The sequence below is a fragment of the Anguilla anguilla genome, chromosome 10, assembly GCF_013347855.1.
Source record: "Anguilla anguilla isolate fAngAng1 chromosome 10, fAngAng1.pri, whole genome shotgun sequence".
In the NCBI taxonomy this organism is placed as follows: Eukaryota; Metazoa; Chordata; class Actinopteri; order Anguilliformes; family Anguillidae; genus Anguilla; species Anguilla anguilla.
Genome location: NC_049210.1, coordinates 29,738,612 through 29,753,306, shown reverse-complemented (window position 1 = coordinate 29,753,306; position 14,695 = coordinate 29,738,612). Strand labels below are relative to the sequence as shown.

The following is a 14,695-nucleotide window of genomic DNA, read 5'->3' as shown; positions in this document are numbered from 1 at the left end:
GAGACTGCAGGGAGGGGGTGCTTGGTAAATGGACGACAATGGTGGCGCAAACTTTGTATTCAGCATAGTTGTCCTGAATCGTCTACTAATAAAGCTAGAACACAGAGTTTGTATTTTAAACTCATAATTTGATTGCAGGAGCGCAGAATGTCTGAGTTGAGCAATCTCAGGGCGCTAGGTGTTTACACCAACAAGTTAATTAGTTGTATACCTGCCATCCCATAAAAACAACTTAAAAATAAGCATAAATAAATTACATTTGAAATATGGGTAATATCTTACAATTCATGTTTAATTGATTATTACATAGGAAATATTGGACACTAACCCATGACGGCTAGGGGGCTGGGTGATATGATAATAGACCAGCAACACTATTTCATATAATTCTGCCAGCCAGGTCTTTGGAACTCCATCACAACAGGATTAAGAGTTTTCTGATCATTCTTTGTTCAAAATAAAGCACATTTTTTACTCAACTGTACAGCTGTCTGCTACTACCTTTAGCAGGTGCTCCTCTATGGCCATTGAATGTCACATTCTACATTCAACCTTGATCCTTGGCCTAGCTGTGCTGCCATAAGGAAAGTTCACATATGGTCGGGTGCCTGCATAGAACTGCAAGTTTTCGTGTCAAGTTGTATGAATCAGTCCCACCATTGATTCAATTTGTGAAGTCTGTGCATATGAATATTTTATTGAATGGTTTGGTTCCAGCCAGTGCCTAACATTTAATGGCACAATTGTTAATAAATGTTATGCTGTGGAAAAAGTGAATATTTCAAAAGTTTAAAATCCACTGTGGTCCTTAGAGGGGAGAGGACCGATGTGGCTATACCGGATATCTGCAGTGAGACTGAGAACTTAAAGTGCCAATACTTGATATATTGATACTTTTTCACAGTGGCATATTTGTAGCAATATTGATGTTTGCATTTTGACATTTCTCCTCTCCTGCTATTTTCCACTTGTGTCGGGTGCGACAATCCTGCCAAGTATTCAAATACGCTGACACACTCACAGGTTCTTGCATGTCTACTGTGAAAAAGAAAGTGCTGAAAATGTAATGAAGAGGAAGACTACGGTGGAAAAATAAGAGCCAATGGTGGTACATTGTACTTGGTTATTAATTGTATAGAATTCTGACATAAATCGCTTATGTGTTAGCTCCCTTATTTGTTGCGGTTGATATCTCCAACAGTAAAATTTTTCAAATGCAACTCTGACGCTTTGTCTTTAAAATTAATTTTGATATGTTGCTGAATATTAGCCTAATGTGTTGGATGACATTGTGCAGAAAAACTGCCTACAGACGATCAGCAATGTGGTACCACTGGATTATTTTACCATGCCAGTTAGTTTGGGGTTGTAGCTTCGTCTGGAATAGAACTCTGGAATTTGGAGTATGAAAATGAACTGTTGTGATCACCATTCACCAGAGATGTTGTGGAATCCACCAAAGCTGAAAAATTAAGGATTTCCACTTAGTTTGAAGGCTTGTAAAAGCTAAGTTTTGTTTGCGGCGCAAAGCTTGTGCACTTGTTAGAGTATGGCGAGGATTGAAATGTTCTTATAGATTTATATCTCTGAAAAGTTATTGCTTTCCTGTGACTGCTGTGAACCATGTCATCCTTCCACAGCAGACAGCCCAGGATGAACAGGTCACCTGGTCCTGGCAGCCATCGAGCTGGAAGCAGTTCTCCTGGAAACACGGTCACCAGCATGGTGAGGCCACTTGTAGGAAATGCAAATTCCCCAGTCAAGTGAATAAGATGTAGAGTTTAGCTTAAAGCCTTGATACTCATACAGTAGAGCCACTTAGATTCAATCAGCAGTGTAGTTTTAAAAAATAATTCCAAGACATGAGCCTGTATCATTTAGACTTGTATATATATAACCATTTACCCATCTGGCTGTCCAGCTGGGGGTTTATTTCCCTGCCATGTAACTTTGTTTTGTCATCCTTTCTATGTATACTCTTCTTTGCCCCTATCTGAATAAAGTGGGGGGAAATGCATAAGGAAGGCACACAGTACCACTTGCTGCACAATGATTTTATAAAAAAACCTAATGAGAGTTGTGTTTTGGAGCAGCTGTCACCATCCTTCACGCCAACCTCCGTCATCCGGAAGATGTACGAGACCAAGGAGAAGAGTCGTGATGAGCCCAGTGGTTTCCTGGATGGCAAAGAGAACAGTAGACGCTCGCTGGACGGTATGTGGAAAACCACTTAAGCAACTTTTACACATGTATCTTAATCCATAAATGTTCCATCAATTTTCTCTGAAAATCATGAAATGAGAATTTTCTTGGAATTTCCATTGTACTTCTGACATTTTGAAAAGTTAGCATTCATATACCGTTAAATAGTGTTTATAGTATTTAGACGTCAGGGTTTCCCCCAGAAAAGTTGTTAGGCCCGGTGGCAAGTATCTTTTGACAGGGCCTAGCGGCCTGGCGCGGGCCGGCGGCCAAGTGTCGTTTTTGATGGGGGCCCGGCGCGGCCCAGCGACAGACTGATGGCAGCATTAAGGTAGGGCCCTATAGTTTCTGTGATAACAGGATCACGGACGGAATCGCGGAATTGAGAATTTAAAAAAGCTGTAACACAGATTCCATAGGGCCCTACATTAAGTCAGTGCTAAAAGCTGACTGGAGATTTGAAAATATGACTACCTAATGTGAATGTTGTTATAAATAAGTCATTTATTCAACACACATTTTAAAAAATCAACAACTATTTACAACATAGCAGAGTCTTACAAAGAATCTGACAACAATGTACAGTCTTGGAATGTTGTGGTTTCAAAAATAACTTTTTGTTTAAATTTAAATTTAAATAAATAATATCAAAGTTTTTGCACTCCACAAAAAACTTGAAAAAAGTCCTGATTGGCTACTGATTCTTTCAGCCTTGGAATGCTGGGCACATTTCAACAACAACAAAAGAAATTGAATTAAAATAAATAATATCAAGGTTTTTGGGCTCTACAAAAACTTGTATTCAAGTCCTAATTGGCTACTGAATCTTACAACAAGCCTTGGAATGCTGGGCACATTTAAACATTTAAAAAACTGTCTAAGGTTTTTTGGCTTTTACAGTAGGCTACCTCTCCTCCTTGACATTATCCCTAAATGGCACAAAGTAAGTATCTGTGTTACTGACTGTTTGGCTAGCTAGCAAAGTTAGCTACATGACCACGTTGTTGTAAAATTTTTCCCAACCGTGAAAACTAACTGACTTGTTTACATTTTGGACAGATGTGGCTCCTCGGTAAATCAGTTGTCGTTTCCGTAGCAGCACTTTAGACACAAGCAATATCGAAAAAATCCTGAAATTTCTTATCGTGAAGAGTGCCTGACCCTTAACCGTAGCGTTTCTTCCCCAAAGATGGTATTTCTAGATATAGCCTAATTTTGCTGCTGTGTAAACACATTTTTACGGTTGCCGGTCAGGCACTCTTCACCATAAGAAGAAATTTTAGGATTTTTCCGATATTACTTGTATCGAAAGTGCTGCAATGGAAACGATGGATTTACTATGTAGCCACATCTGTCCAAAATGTAAACAAGTCAGGCAGTTTACACGGTCAGGAAAAATTTTATGACAACGTTACATCAATGTCATCAAGCTAACATTATTAATAAACAAGTGAACTTATTTCGATGGCAATGAATAAGCCATGTAATGTTACAATATATCGAACGTTACATTCATGCCACTGTTTTAACGTTACCTACACACTGCTTAAGTTAATATAAAAAGAATGTACTTACCGACGAGTTGAAGTGATAACGCAGTTTGTAACGAGGTTAGTTAGCCTACTAAATAAGAAATTGTGGCTTGCCAAGTAACGTTAGCTTGTGTTAGTTGGAAGCGTCAAGTGTTGAAGTTCACTCTATGCACAATGAGGGTAAAGAACACTGATCTCAGACCTGCTTTCCTACAGTGCGTTCGCGTTTTAACCAACAGATTACATTACATTACATTACATTCATTTAGCAGACGCTTTTATCCAAAGCGACGTACAAAAAAGTGCATTTTCATGATCGTATACAACTGCTGAACACGGGTTCAGTAAGGTGCAATTACTTATTTTGTAAAGCTATTTCTAGCCGAGAACAAAGAACACTATCCTGGTCTAACATCTGCAAAGCCAAACTAGGCAGAAGAATAAGCTAGAGTATTAGGACAAATACAATTTACCAAGAAGTGCAGGGATGGGGCAACATGTAACAAGTGACAGGAAAAAGGGTTTTTTTTTTTTTTTTTTTAATATATATATACACAGCGTGGTGGTGGTTATTCTAGGTATAGTCTGAAGAGATGAGTCTTCAGGCCACGGCGGAAGATGGATAGTGAGGGGGAGGTTCGAAGAGGGACGGGGAGTTCGTTCCACCACTGGGGAGCTAGGGTGGAGAAGCTCTGTGATCCCTTTGGGCGGGTGGGAGGGGTTGCAAGACGCCCTGCTGCCGCAGAGCGGAGTGGTCGAGCAGGCACATAGAATTGAGTCATGTCCTGCAAGTAGATGGGGGCTGTCCTGTTGGCGGCAGTGTAGGCAAGGGTCAGGGCTTTGAATCGGATCCTGGCAGCGACCGGTAGCCAGTGAAGTGATCGCAGCAGAGGAGTGACGTGGGAGAATTTGGGGAGGTTGTAGATGAGTCGGGCAGCAGCATTCTGAATCATCTGTAGTGGCTGTATGGCACAAGCTGGCAGGTTTGCAAGGAGAGAGTTGCAGTAATCAAGGCGAGAGGTCACCGTAGCCTGGACGAGCAGCTGGGTGGAGTGCGTCGTCAGGTATGGTCGAATCCTCCTGATGTTGTATAGGAGGAATCTGCAGGACCGTGATGTTGCCTTGATGTGCTCCTTGAGGTCCAGCTGGTCATCCAGGACCACCCCCAGGCTCTTTGCAGAGTGATAGGCAGTCACTGTGGTGCCATCAACCGTGATTGAGAGTTCACGAAGCAAGGAGGTCTTGTACGGGAAGAAGAGCAGCTCAGTTTTGTTGAGGTTGAGCTTCAGATGGTGGCTGGCCATCCAAGTGGAGATGTCAGCCAGGCAGGAAGAGATCTTATCATTGATCTGTGTGGCCGAGGGGGGGAAAGAAAAGAAGAGTTGTGTGTCATCTGCATAACAATGATAGGAAAAACCATGTGAATTAATGACTGAACCAAGAGATCTGGTGTATAAGGAGAACAGCAGAGGACCCAGTACAGATCCCTGCGGCACTCCCGTAACAAGTGGATGAGAGGCAGAGGCAGACCCCTTCCAGGTGACCTGGTAGGTCCTATCTGCAAGATAGGAAGAGAACCAAGACAGGGCAGTCCCGGCAATTCCCATCCCAGCCAAGGTGGAGAGGAGTATTTTATGGTTGACCGTGTCAAAAGCTGCAGACAGGTCAAGAAGGATCAGGACAGAGGAGAGGCGTGAGGCTCTTGCAGTGGCAAGTGCCTCCGTCACAGCTAGTAGTGCAGTCTCTGTTGAGTGCCCGGATCGGAAGCCAGACTGGTGAGGGTCTAGCAGGTTGTTCTGATGGAGAAAAGAGGTTAATTGTTTAAGAACTGCTCGTTCGAGGGTTTTGGACAGAAAGGGTAGAAGGGATACGGGTCGATAATTTGTTACATCGGAGGGATCTAAGGTGGGTTTTTTGAGTAGAACAGATGTCGCTGGTGAGCTTTTCAACCCCACTGTAACTGTAGTTTAAAAAAACATCTTAAAAATACATTTAAAAAAAAATTAGGCTTAGGCCCGGCGGGGGGTCAACTTAAGTCCGGCGGGCCGCCGGGCTTGCAATACACTGGCGGAAACCCTGGACGTCATTTGCATTTAGTGTTCAGTTGGTTTTTAAACCAATGTTCTTACCTTCGGTGCATTTTAGCTACCTTGCTAGTCAGCTGGTTGAGTTAGCCTGTAACAACTGCTCTCTCCATCTCTTAATAGTCGATGCCTGGGTGTGCTGCCAAAAATGAGTGTGACTCTCCATCGTCTTGCTAAAGTGAGCAGTAAAGTTAACGTTTGGTTTTTTTATTCTTTCTCTTCCCCACAGAAAACATTAGCTCCCCCAGCTCCTTCTTGGAGGGTGTAGATGGCAGCAGCTTGCCAGCAGGAGGCATGAAGATGGGGTTCCCTCGATCTACCTGCTCCACCCCTCTTTCTGGCCAGGCCCGGCACTCCAAAGACCCAGATCGGACTCGGCCAAGCTCCTCCGGCCACCACACCCCCACACTCATGTCACCTGGCTCTGCTTCTCCTTTCCCCCGGCCCGTCTATCCTGTGCCGTTGCTGTCCCATGTGCCTTTGGTGCGGCCCCCACCACACCAGCTTCCCCCCAGTGTGGTGCAGCGGATGATAGCCCAAGGCATCCAACCCCAACAGTTGCCCCCTGCCCTTTTGCAGGCAGGTCAGTACCTCATCCGTTTCTATTATCCAAGGACCATGTGTTGGATGGCCGGCGAGTGAGACCAACATCGTTTTATCAACACTGGAAACCAAAATAGTTTGTAGCAGATGAGAATAAATTAGAAATTTGGCAGTGACAATATAATGTAAATTTTAATTGATATTAAACCAACATGTAGTTAAGCAACATTCCCTACTTGTAAATGCGCAGCATTTGACAAATATGCTCATGTCTTATGGTTTTCAATGAGGCACATCCTCAAGCTCTGTATGCTTTTATCTACCTCTTAATTACCCTTGAATTACTCAACTCTGATTTCCTAGCTGGAATTAATTTGACTTTGTGCATGTGTCAAATCTTAATAGATTGTGAATAGTAAGACAGAATTGGGAGTTTGAACTAGGGTATTTTATGTTGTCTTTCTTTCCCCGTTTCTCCCCTTTGTTAACCAAAACCCTCTCCCCACAGGCATGTTTCCACCCGGTGTGGACCTCTCCCAGTTACAAGGGCTGCCCCCTGCCCTGCTAGGGCAGGCTTTCTACCCGATTGGGGCTGCAGGACACCCTCTTCTGCCCCCCCGCGCTGGCGCTCCCATGCAGTTTACGGTTATGCAACAGCAACTGCAACAGAGACCAGGTTAGTTCTCCATGCAAATTAAATGAATAAATATTAGGATTTAGTAGGCTATGTCACTAGGGTAGCCCCTCCAGGTAATTTATAAATATCCAGTCCTTGTGGTGTTCAGGTGGCAGGTGTCATGTGGAAGGGTACATGGTCTGTAAATGAGGGTGCATTTGAGCCTGAAATGTAATGGGCATGTGTTATGACCTGGTCTAGGGTCAGACCAAAACAGAATGTATGATAAGGAAAATGACTGGGGAATGGGTAGGGGAAATGTACTGCAAACCGACAAGTAAATCCTGTCCCTATCTGCCTATGCAAATCTAACTGAAATCTGGCTAGGGTACTGGGCAGTTAGTTGGTAGTTGGAAACTGAAAGTCCAAATTGTGTACACCCAACATAGAGTTCAAAAGGGTTATTCTTGAGGCACAATGTAAATATATTCCAAAGGTAAGGAAAAGCAAGTTAAAGATCCAGTCTCCCCAGTAGATGAGTTTGAGGGGGAAAAATACTGTATAAGATATATTAAAATGACAGCACTGAGTGTAATTAGGCTTAGTATTGTAATATGCATGCCAGGGAAGCTGAGAGGTTCTTTGAAAAGCAAATTGCCCAAGATGCAAAAAGTAATCCTAAATATTTCTTTCAATACTGGAAAAGGTTCAAAGAAGAGCAACCATATTGTTCCTGGTGAAAGATAAAAGCTATGAGGAAAGATAATAATGCTTTATCTTTTACAACTTTAGTAAAATGAGACTTTGGGGTGATTTGATTGAGGCTTTTAAATTCATAAAGGGGATTAACAAAGTTAACTACAATATATTCTTTAAGTTGTGCTCTGTTAGTAGAGCGAGGTGACAAATGCAAGTTAGCAAAAGGTAAATTCTGTACAAACATTAGGAATCATTTTTTAACACAGTAGTCTATGTGGAATAGCCTGCCAGGTCACATTGTGAAGGCAAACTGGGGATTTTCATGACCAGGGTGGATACGGTGTAAAATACTTTCTAGTCTGTGGGTAATCTGGGCCCTAGGTACAATTTAGTTAGGAAAATGACAAGCATTGTTGGGCCTGTTCTCGTCATTGTTACGTTATGATTAAATTGGACCAGTACTTTAGAGTTGCACTCATAATTTGAACGACAATATACTTAACAAATTTCATGAATTTACATCAAGCCATTTTGGAATTCTAAGCATTTTTGTGATGAGCCACAGCCACATAAATATGAAATGTAAATATGAAATTCCATTGAACGGATCAGCAAAAAATTTGGCTTGTATCATCAGAAATTGGACAATGCAAGCGAAATTTTTTGCTGATCAGTTTAACGGTAAAAAAAATTCTGAATGGCATTAAGTTGACAGGTGTGGATGTGTTCAGCTCTAGGCCAAATGAGCCAAATGGCTGAAATGTTATGGGACTGGATACCTTGGCCTGTGCTATATTAATGTGCAAAATATCACAAAAATCCACCTAACGGTTATGTGAGCTGCCGTAGACTCCGATGGCAGAAACTAATAATAATAATAGTGAAAGATTCTAACAATTACAAAAGGTGCCTTTGCACCAAAACGCTGCCTTATGCTAATGCAACCTCTAGTAGAAAACACTACTGACATAATGATCGTTATTGAAGTAAACTTACCTTTCATCAGTAGCATTATCCATTAAATTTATTTATTTTCATGTCTTTTAGCAGCTAGGCTTTAGCCACTGCCATACCATCGGTTTTGCTGTAATAACGCTGAAATAAAAAATGACTTGCTTTGTAACAATTTCTTTCTAAATGACGCTATATGCAAGGGAATTCACTGATTCTTCTCAGTGTTTGATGATCACTTCTGTATGGATATAGGCTGCTGTATGCCTGGAATGTGCTTTTTTCAGTACTGCAAAAAATTGATGCATCTAGCTTTGATCATTTTGTCTCAATTTAGCATCTGTCTTCTGAAAAAATACTGTTTGATATAAAAATTCATTTCATATATTAATCAAAGCTTTAGAGTAATAAACAGATTCTATGTATTTCAAAATTAACGTGATATTTGTTTTGGATGCACCGATATAAAAATTTCTGACCCATTCCGATTATTTGGGGGGAACATTGGCTGATACCGATTGTTTGGTGGTTCTGCTAATTTTTTTTTCTTTTTCTTTTTTACAATTTTAAATCTTGCCATTTTAATTACACTGCTTGAAAGTAATACAACAAAGTTAAACTTTTTTTCACATTCACCTGACTTAAAATGCATTCTTTAAACTGAAAGTGCATTCCTGAAATATTGTTTCCCCTAGAATTTTTTTGAAGCATTGCTATTGGAGGAAAAAGAGGACACACTTGGCATTACTTTGCAGGTTTACCATTGTTAACATCCTCTAACCCTTACAAAATATTAGCACATCATGATCATAGGAGAAAATTATTAGCACATCATGAACATAGGAGAAAACATTTCATACTTGGTTGTCCGTCCCCCATGTTGGAGTTTCTTCTTGTTTAAGCCATTCTCATGTTGTAAAAAAAAAAAAAAAAAAAAACATGTCTTACCATGAATAATGCCTGGCTAGTTTACATTCTGGACAGAGGTAAATGTAAGCGAAATCTATCGCTGTTTCCGTCACAGCACTTTAGACACAAGCATTGCCGGAAGCACTGTCCTAATTTCTTACCGTGAGGAGTGCCTGACTCGCAAGTGTCGAAAATGGCGGCACAATTATATTGATTAATACCATTTTGTAAAAAAAAAAACAAAAAGGCTATATGGTGTCACTGCATTTGGATCAAACCTTCCAGCATTGTCCTGTGAGGGGTAACGGATCGATTCGCTTGTAGTCACGTTTCCAGAGTCAGGGATTGTAAGAATCCACTGTAAGAAGAAATTTTACGACTACGTTCAACCATACTGACACAATGTGATGTCAGGTTGACCTTACATACGTTATTACGTAAAAATATTATATCAGAAACTACTTGCACTTCACTCAGCAGGGATGGGTAAAGGGGCTGACCACAGTTCAGTGGAACTGACAGCAACATGGAACACAAACAAGTATGTATACAGTTAATTGATAGAACACTGCATTAACACTCTTATCGCATCAAGTTTCCCAGGCAACAACACAGGTTGATATTTGTATTCGTTTTTTGTCAATACAAAGTCATATTTCCTGTAATCTGATCACACCGCTCCGTTACTGACACATCCTTTGTATTCTCCAGTGGCACAGACATCTGTCCCTGGCTCTCACTTGGCCAGCACACTGTCACAGAGCCACGGCCCCCACCGGACAGGCCACCCTCAGAGGCGCGGTGGAAGCCCCCCAATGGGCCTATCAAAGTGGTTTGGCTCAGATGTCTTGCAGCAGCCCCTACCCTCCATGCCAGCCAAGGTTATCAGTGTGGATGAACTTGAGTTCCGTCAATGAGGCACCGACATGATGCAAAGCAGGACACAGGCTGCTTTTTTTTCTTTGGTTTTTTTTTTTTTTTTTTTTTTTTTTTTTCTTTTTCTTTCGGTGCAACAAAGTGAATTTTGTTTTGTATAACAGATGTACAGATTGTGGAGCACTTTGTCTGTTTCCGTTCTTCGTCTTATACCCGGAGGAGTTGTTGGCAGGTAGTTTGGATTGGTCTACAAAATTTAGAAGAAAAAAAGGAAAGACAAGTGCTTGGAAGCCTTTTTTTAAATATACATTTCTTTTACCCCTTTGGGGTTGCATAGTTTTGTATTGGAAGTGTGTGTGGGTGGGTTTTTGTAATATGAAGAAAATGATGTATGAGCCCAATTTGTACAGACTGTGGGTTTTTTTTTTCTTTCATCTTGTACATAGAAATGCTTATTTTTTTCCTCTGTTGGAAATGCCATCCTGCTGTTAAGATGGAGTACTACTTGGGACAATGGAGTAGAACAGCCAAGTAAGAGTGGAGACTTGGTTCAGTCCTGTCATGCTTAGCTATATTTTTGCTCCTGATGGATTTGATTTGCTGCTCTGAGCAAGATGGTGCTCGTCATTGACTTAGTGATTCATTGGAGAGCGGAAATGTCCTGTGAGAATTTTTTATTTAACTTGCAGCCTGTTCCCCCAACATAAGGTGTTATCCTTTCGCTTCTGTCCATCCCCATCAAATGTCTTTCTTAGAAGGCGACTCTTTGGCGATTCCAGCCTGTTATGATAGGACCACCTCCAGCCTGTGACTGATTTGAGAGGTTGAGTGGACAGGATGAGGATCTCCATATAGCCCTTACCTTTTCAGAAGCAGTTTGTACTGAAATTTTTTTTTTTGTACTCTGAGCAGTGATGTGGTTGTGCCTTTCTCTGTGGCTGTTTTTTCCTTCCCTCCCTGCTCCCCACAGTCACTGGAAGAGAAGTGCTGCTCTAGATCACATCAATTTTTTTGGGGGTGGTAGATTAAATTTGTTTAAAGTATATACTATGTGCTATAGCATAAAAAGGCACAAATAGAATTGATAAATAAAAAAAAATGTTCAATAAAAATCACTCATAAAATTTTTTGGTGGCTTTCTTGCCAGGATTCTTGAACCCAAGGATACAAATACCAAATCACTACATCCCAAACATGATCGATGTACCTCTGCCTTTTAAGGGACTTTAGGGGAAAGGTAATCACACCTAGTTCAATCTGTATGTTGTTCCCTTTCATTTTTCAAAGGACTACCAGAGTGGTGGGATATGACTGGCTAGATCTATCAAATTTGCAGGAGGCCCCCCTGCCTGCCCATTAAACCTGTGTGAACTGTGAGAAGGGGGAGAAACCTGCTATTCAGCCTGTTCGGCTATATGACTGGTATAACTATATTGTGCTATCTTAGCTTTGCTAATAATAGTTTTTCACATTACTCGTACATGGATTGTAATTATAATAAGTGTGTATTTGCAGATGTTATTACCAGCAGAAATTGACTTTGAATTGTGTAACTTTGACTTAAGGTGCTGACTGCCGTTTGCTGTTTCCCTGAGTCTTTGCTCGTCTGGGTTTTCAGAGTACCTGGATGCATGTTACAGAAAAATTAAATAGAATTACAAAAATTGAATTTGGTGTTTTAGAATTTTTGAAAAAATATATATTTTTTAATTAAAAGTGAATGCAGTGAAAACCAAATTCAGTTTCAACCCTTGACATTCAATTTCAAGTAATGACATTCAAATTCAAGTAATGACATTCAAATTCAAGTTCTGCAATTCAAATTCTATTTCTGCTGGCAGTAATTTATGCCCATAAGTGTGCTAGTCTATTTCAGAAGTGTGCGCTTTGATTTGTGACTAACATCAGGTTCATTAACTGACAAGGCTAGGATAGCTGAGCAAATTCTCTCCACTTCCTTATTGTAAGTGTTAAACGTATGTTTCCATCAGTTTGTACAGGCCTACTTATTAGTGATGCAAGAAAGTCCTATTCATACTGTTCACATGGTTCACACACTGCTCTTCTGAGCATAAAATTTAATTACACCTTTCAATCTTCCTCAGAGAGAACAAAAACTACAAAGTGCTTGCGTATCTGACTCATTGAACTGAGCTTGTTACAGCATTATTGTGATTTTGGCTTTGTGTTTATGGGAGAATAAATAAATGTAAGCCTTAGATTGTTGAAAAGGCAATAAGCTGTACACCCATTTTCAATAATATCTTGGCACCTATTTGTGTGCCAACACTGTCAAACCAAGCTGCCTCCAGAGGATACTTTCCTGCCCCCATAAAGTTCTGCTATGGCCACCTTTGAGGAAGACCGGACCCAACAATGCCATTCTTTTCCTCATATGCTTTTATGTCTGTACACAGGTGCTTCCAGGAATAACCCTTTCTGTAATAATTCAAAATCTTTATTTGTAACTTTGTATAGCTCATTCAAACGAAAGTGCTTCACATAAAAAGCATCTTTTAACAATGAACAATTAAAATATTAATATTTCAGAGAGGATAAAACCATAATAAAGACAATGAAGAAAAAAGCAAATGGAGAAGACTGTACATTACAAGAACCAATTTAAATGGGCGAGTTTTCAGAGGTTTTTTGAAACAACTGAAACACATGACTTCGTGGATCCAATGGATAATGGGAGGATGTTCCAGAGGGTTGGTGCAAGTGGAAAATGCATGATCACCCTTTGTAATGCATCTGGAGTTGGGAAACCACTAACAAACCTTTGCTTGAGGGTCTAAGTGTCCTAGCGGGGATGTATGGTGTAAGTAATTATGAAATATTATGCGACCAGCCAGTGCAATTACTCTAATACTGGGGAGATCAGATCTGCAACAGCCTCTAGTCTGGAGCCTTTGCAGCAGCATTTTGAACTAACCAGTGTCTTGATATCACAGAGACACTAAGGCAGGAAAATTAATTCCAATAATTGAGACGTGATAGTATAAAAGAATACATCATTTGCTCTGTAGCTTTCCTTGAGAGAACATATTTGATTTTAGCAATGTTTCTTAGTTGGAAAAAGCAAAATTTCACAAGGTTTTTAAGACTGATGTCAAACTTCAGATGAGGATAAAAAATGTCACTAAGGTTTTTAGAGGAGGGTTTTATATAAGCCAACAGTGGACCAATGTACAGCCGCGTTTCCACCAAAATGTTCCTTCAGCCAATGGTTGTCTGCGTTTCCACCGGGGTCTAAAGTACCGCGAAGATTAGGCAAATTAGCCCACTGACGTTGTCGTCGGTCCATCTGTCATATGATTTCTTCTGTAACCCCATACTACCACCGAAGTAGCCTACATTATTTTCTAATAACCGGGACAGCCCGGAGGGGTTTATTCCACTTATATACAACGGGTTACCAACAATGACTATATATGGTTACTTTTGTATTTATTGATTTTCATATATCCTCTCAAACACATTATGTTTTTATGCGAACATTCGCTTTCATGTCTTGACATCCAAAGCGACAGAATGCATTCACATTTATATGTATAACTGGCAACAACAGCAGGAAACATGCACACGTAAACAATTTGCTGTTTGATTACTTTCTCGTCGTCAATTCCATATAGGCTAATCGAAAAATGACAAGAATAGAACGAAAACTCGGACTTGCGTGAAAATGTAAATTAGTAGTGGTACAGCCACCGTTTGCTTTCCTTCGAAGTTACTGCTAGCCGAGCAGCGAAGTGTGCCCTCCAGATGCGAACCATGCACCATAAATTAGTCCATAGTCTTCCTGGTCTTTTCGTGGAATTGAAAAATGGCAGTAAAATTGAGTAAAATTACGGCATTCTGAAAAAGCTAAAGGGAAGATTACTAGAATTAACCTGTTATTTTACCCGGACAAAAAGTGCGGAAGGTAATTTCCAGTTTGCTTGTACTGTATCACCAATGTTAATTACGCAGAACTACCGCATACCTCACATCTATATCAAACGTTTTGAGTCAATTACAACGGGCTAACAAAGAAAATCCGGAAGAAAATATTCAGCAACCGAATTAATCCGTTTGAATGTTTTAGTAGGCTACGTAATATGCTGTCCCAGCACGAATGCTTAGCATTTTATAAAATGAACACTAAAGCAAGAAAAGAGCAGAAGAGCACACGTTATAATTCCAAGACGTTGGCAGGCTATAACCAAAAGTAGGCTACTGCGCCGCATAACATACAAGTTTGATTTGAAGTTATTATGAAAATAAATTGGTTTGTCGCTGCA

At 40.5% G+C, this 14,695-nt stretch overlaps 1 protein-coding gene across 8 annotated transcripts in view; it reads left to right on the top strand.

Annotated features, from left to right (window-relative positions):
• Nucleotides 1-11,541, top strand: part of eif4enif1 (eukaryotic translation initiation factor 4E nuclear import factor 1) — a 79,354-nt gene extending 67,813 nt beyond the window's left edge. For all 8 annotated transcript variants that reach the window (XM_035379183.1, XM_035379182.1, XM_035379181.1 and 5 more), the window contains 5 exons: nt 1,641-1,725; nt 2,094-2,214; nt 6,048-6,401; nt 6,870-7,037; nt 10,248-11,541. In XM_035379183.1, coding sequence (XP_035235074.1) covers nt 1,641-1,725; nt 2,094-2,214; nt 6,048-6,401; nt 6,870-7,037; nt 10,248-10,453 — 934 coding nt within the window. In that variant the 3' untranslated portion in view covers nt 10,454-11,541. The remainder of the gene's footprint in view (nt 1-1,640; nt 1,726-2,093; nt 2,215-6,047; nt 6,402-6,869; nt 7,038-10,247) is intronic.
• The last annotated feature ends 3,154 nt before the right edge of the window (nt 11,542-14,695 follow it).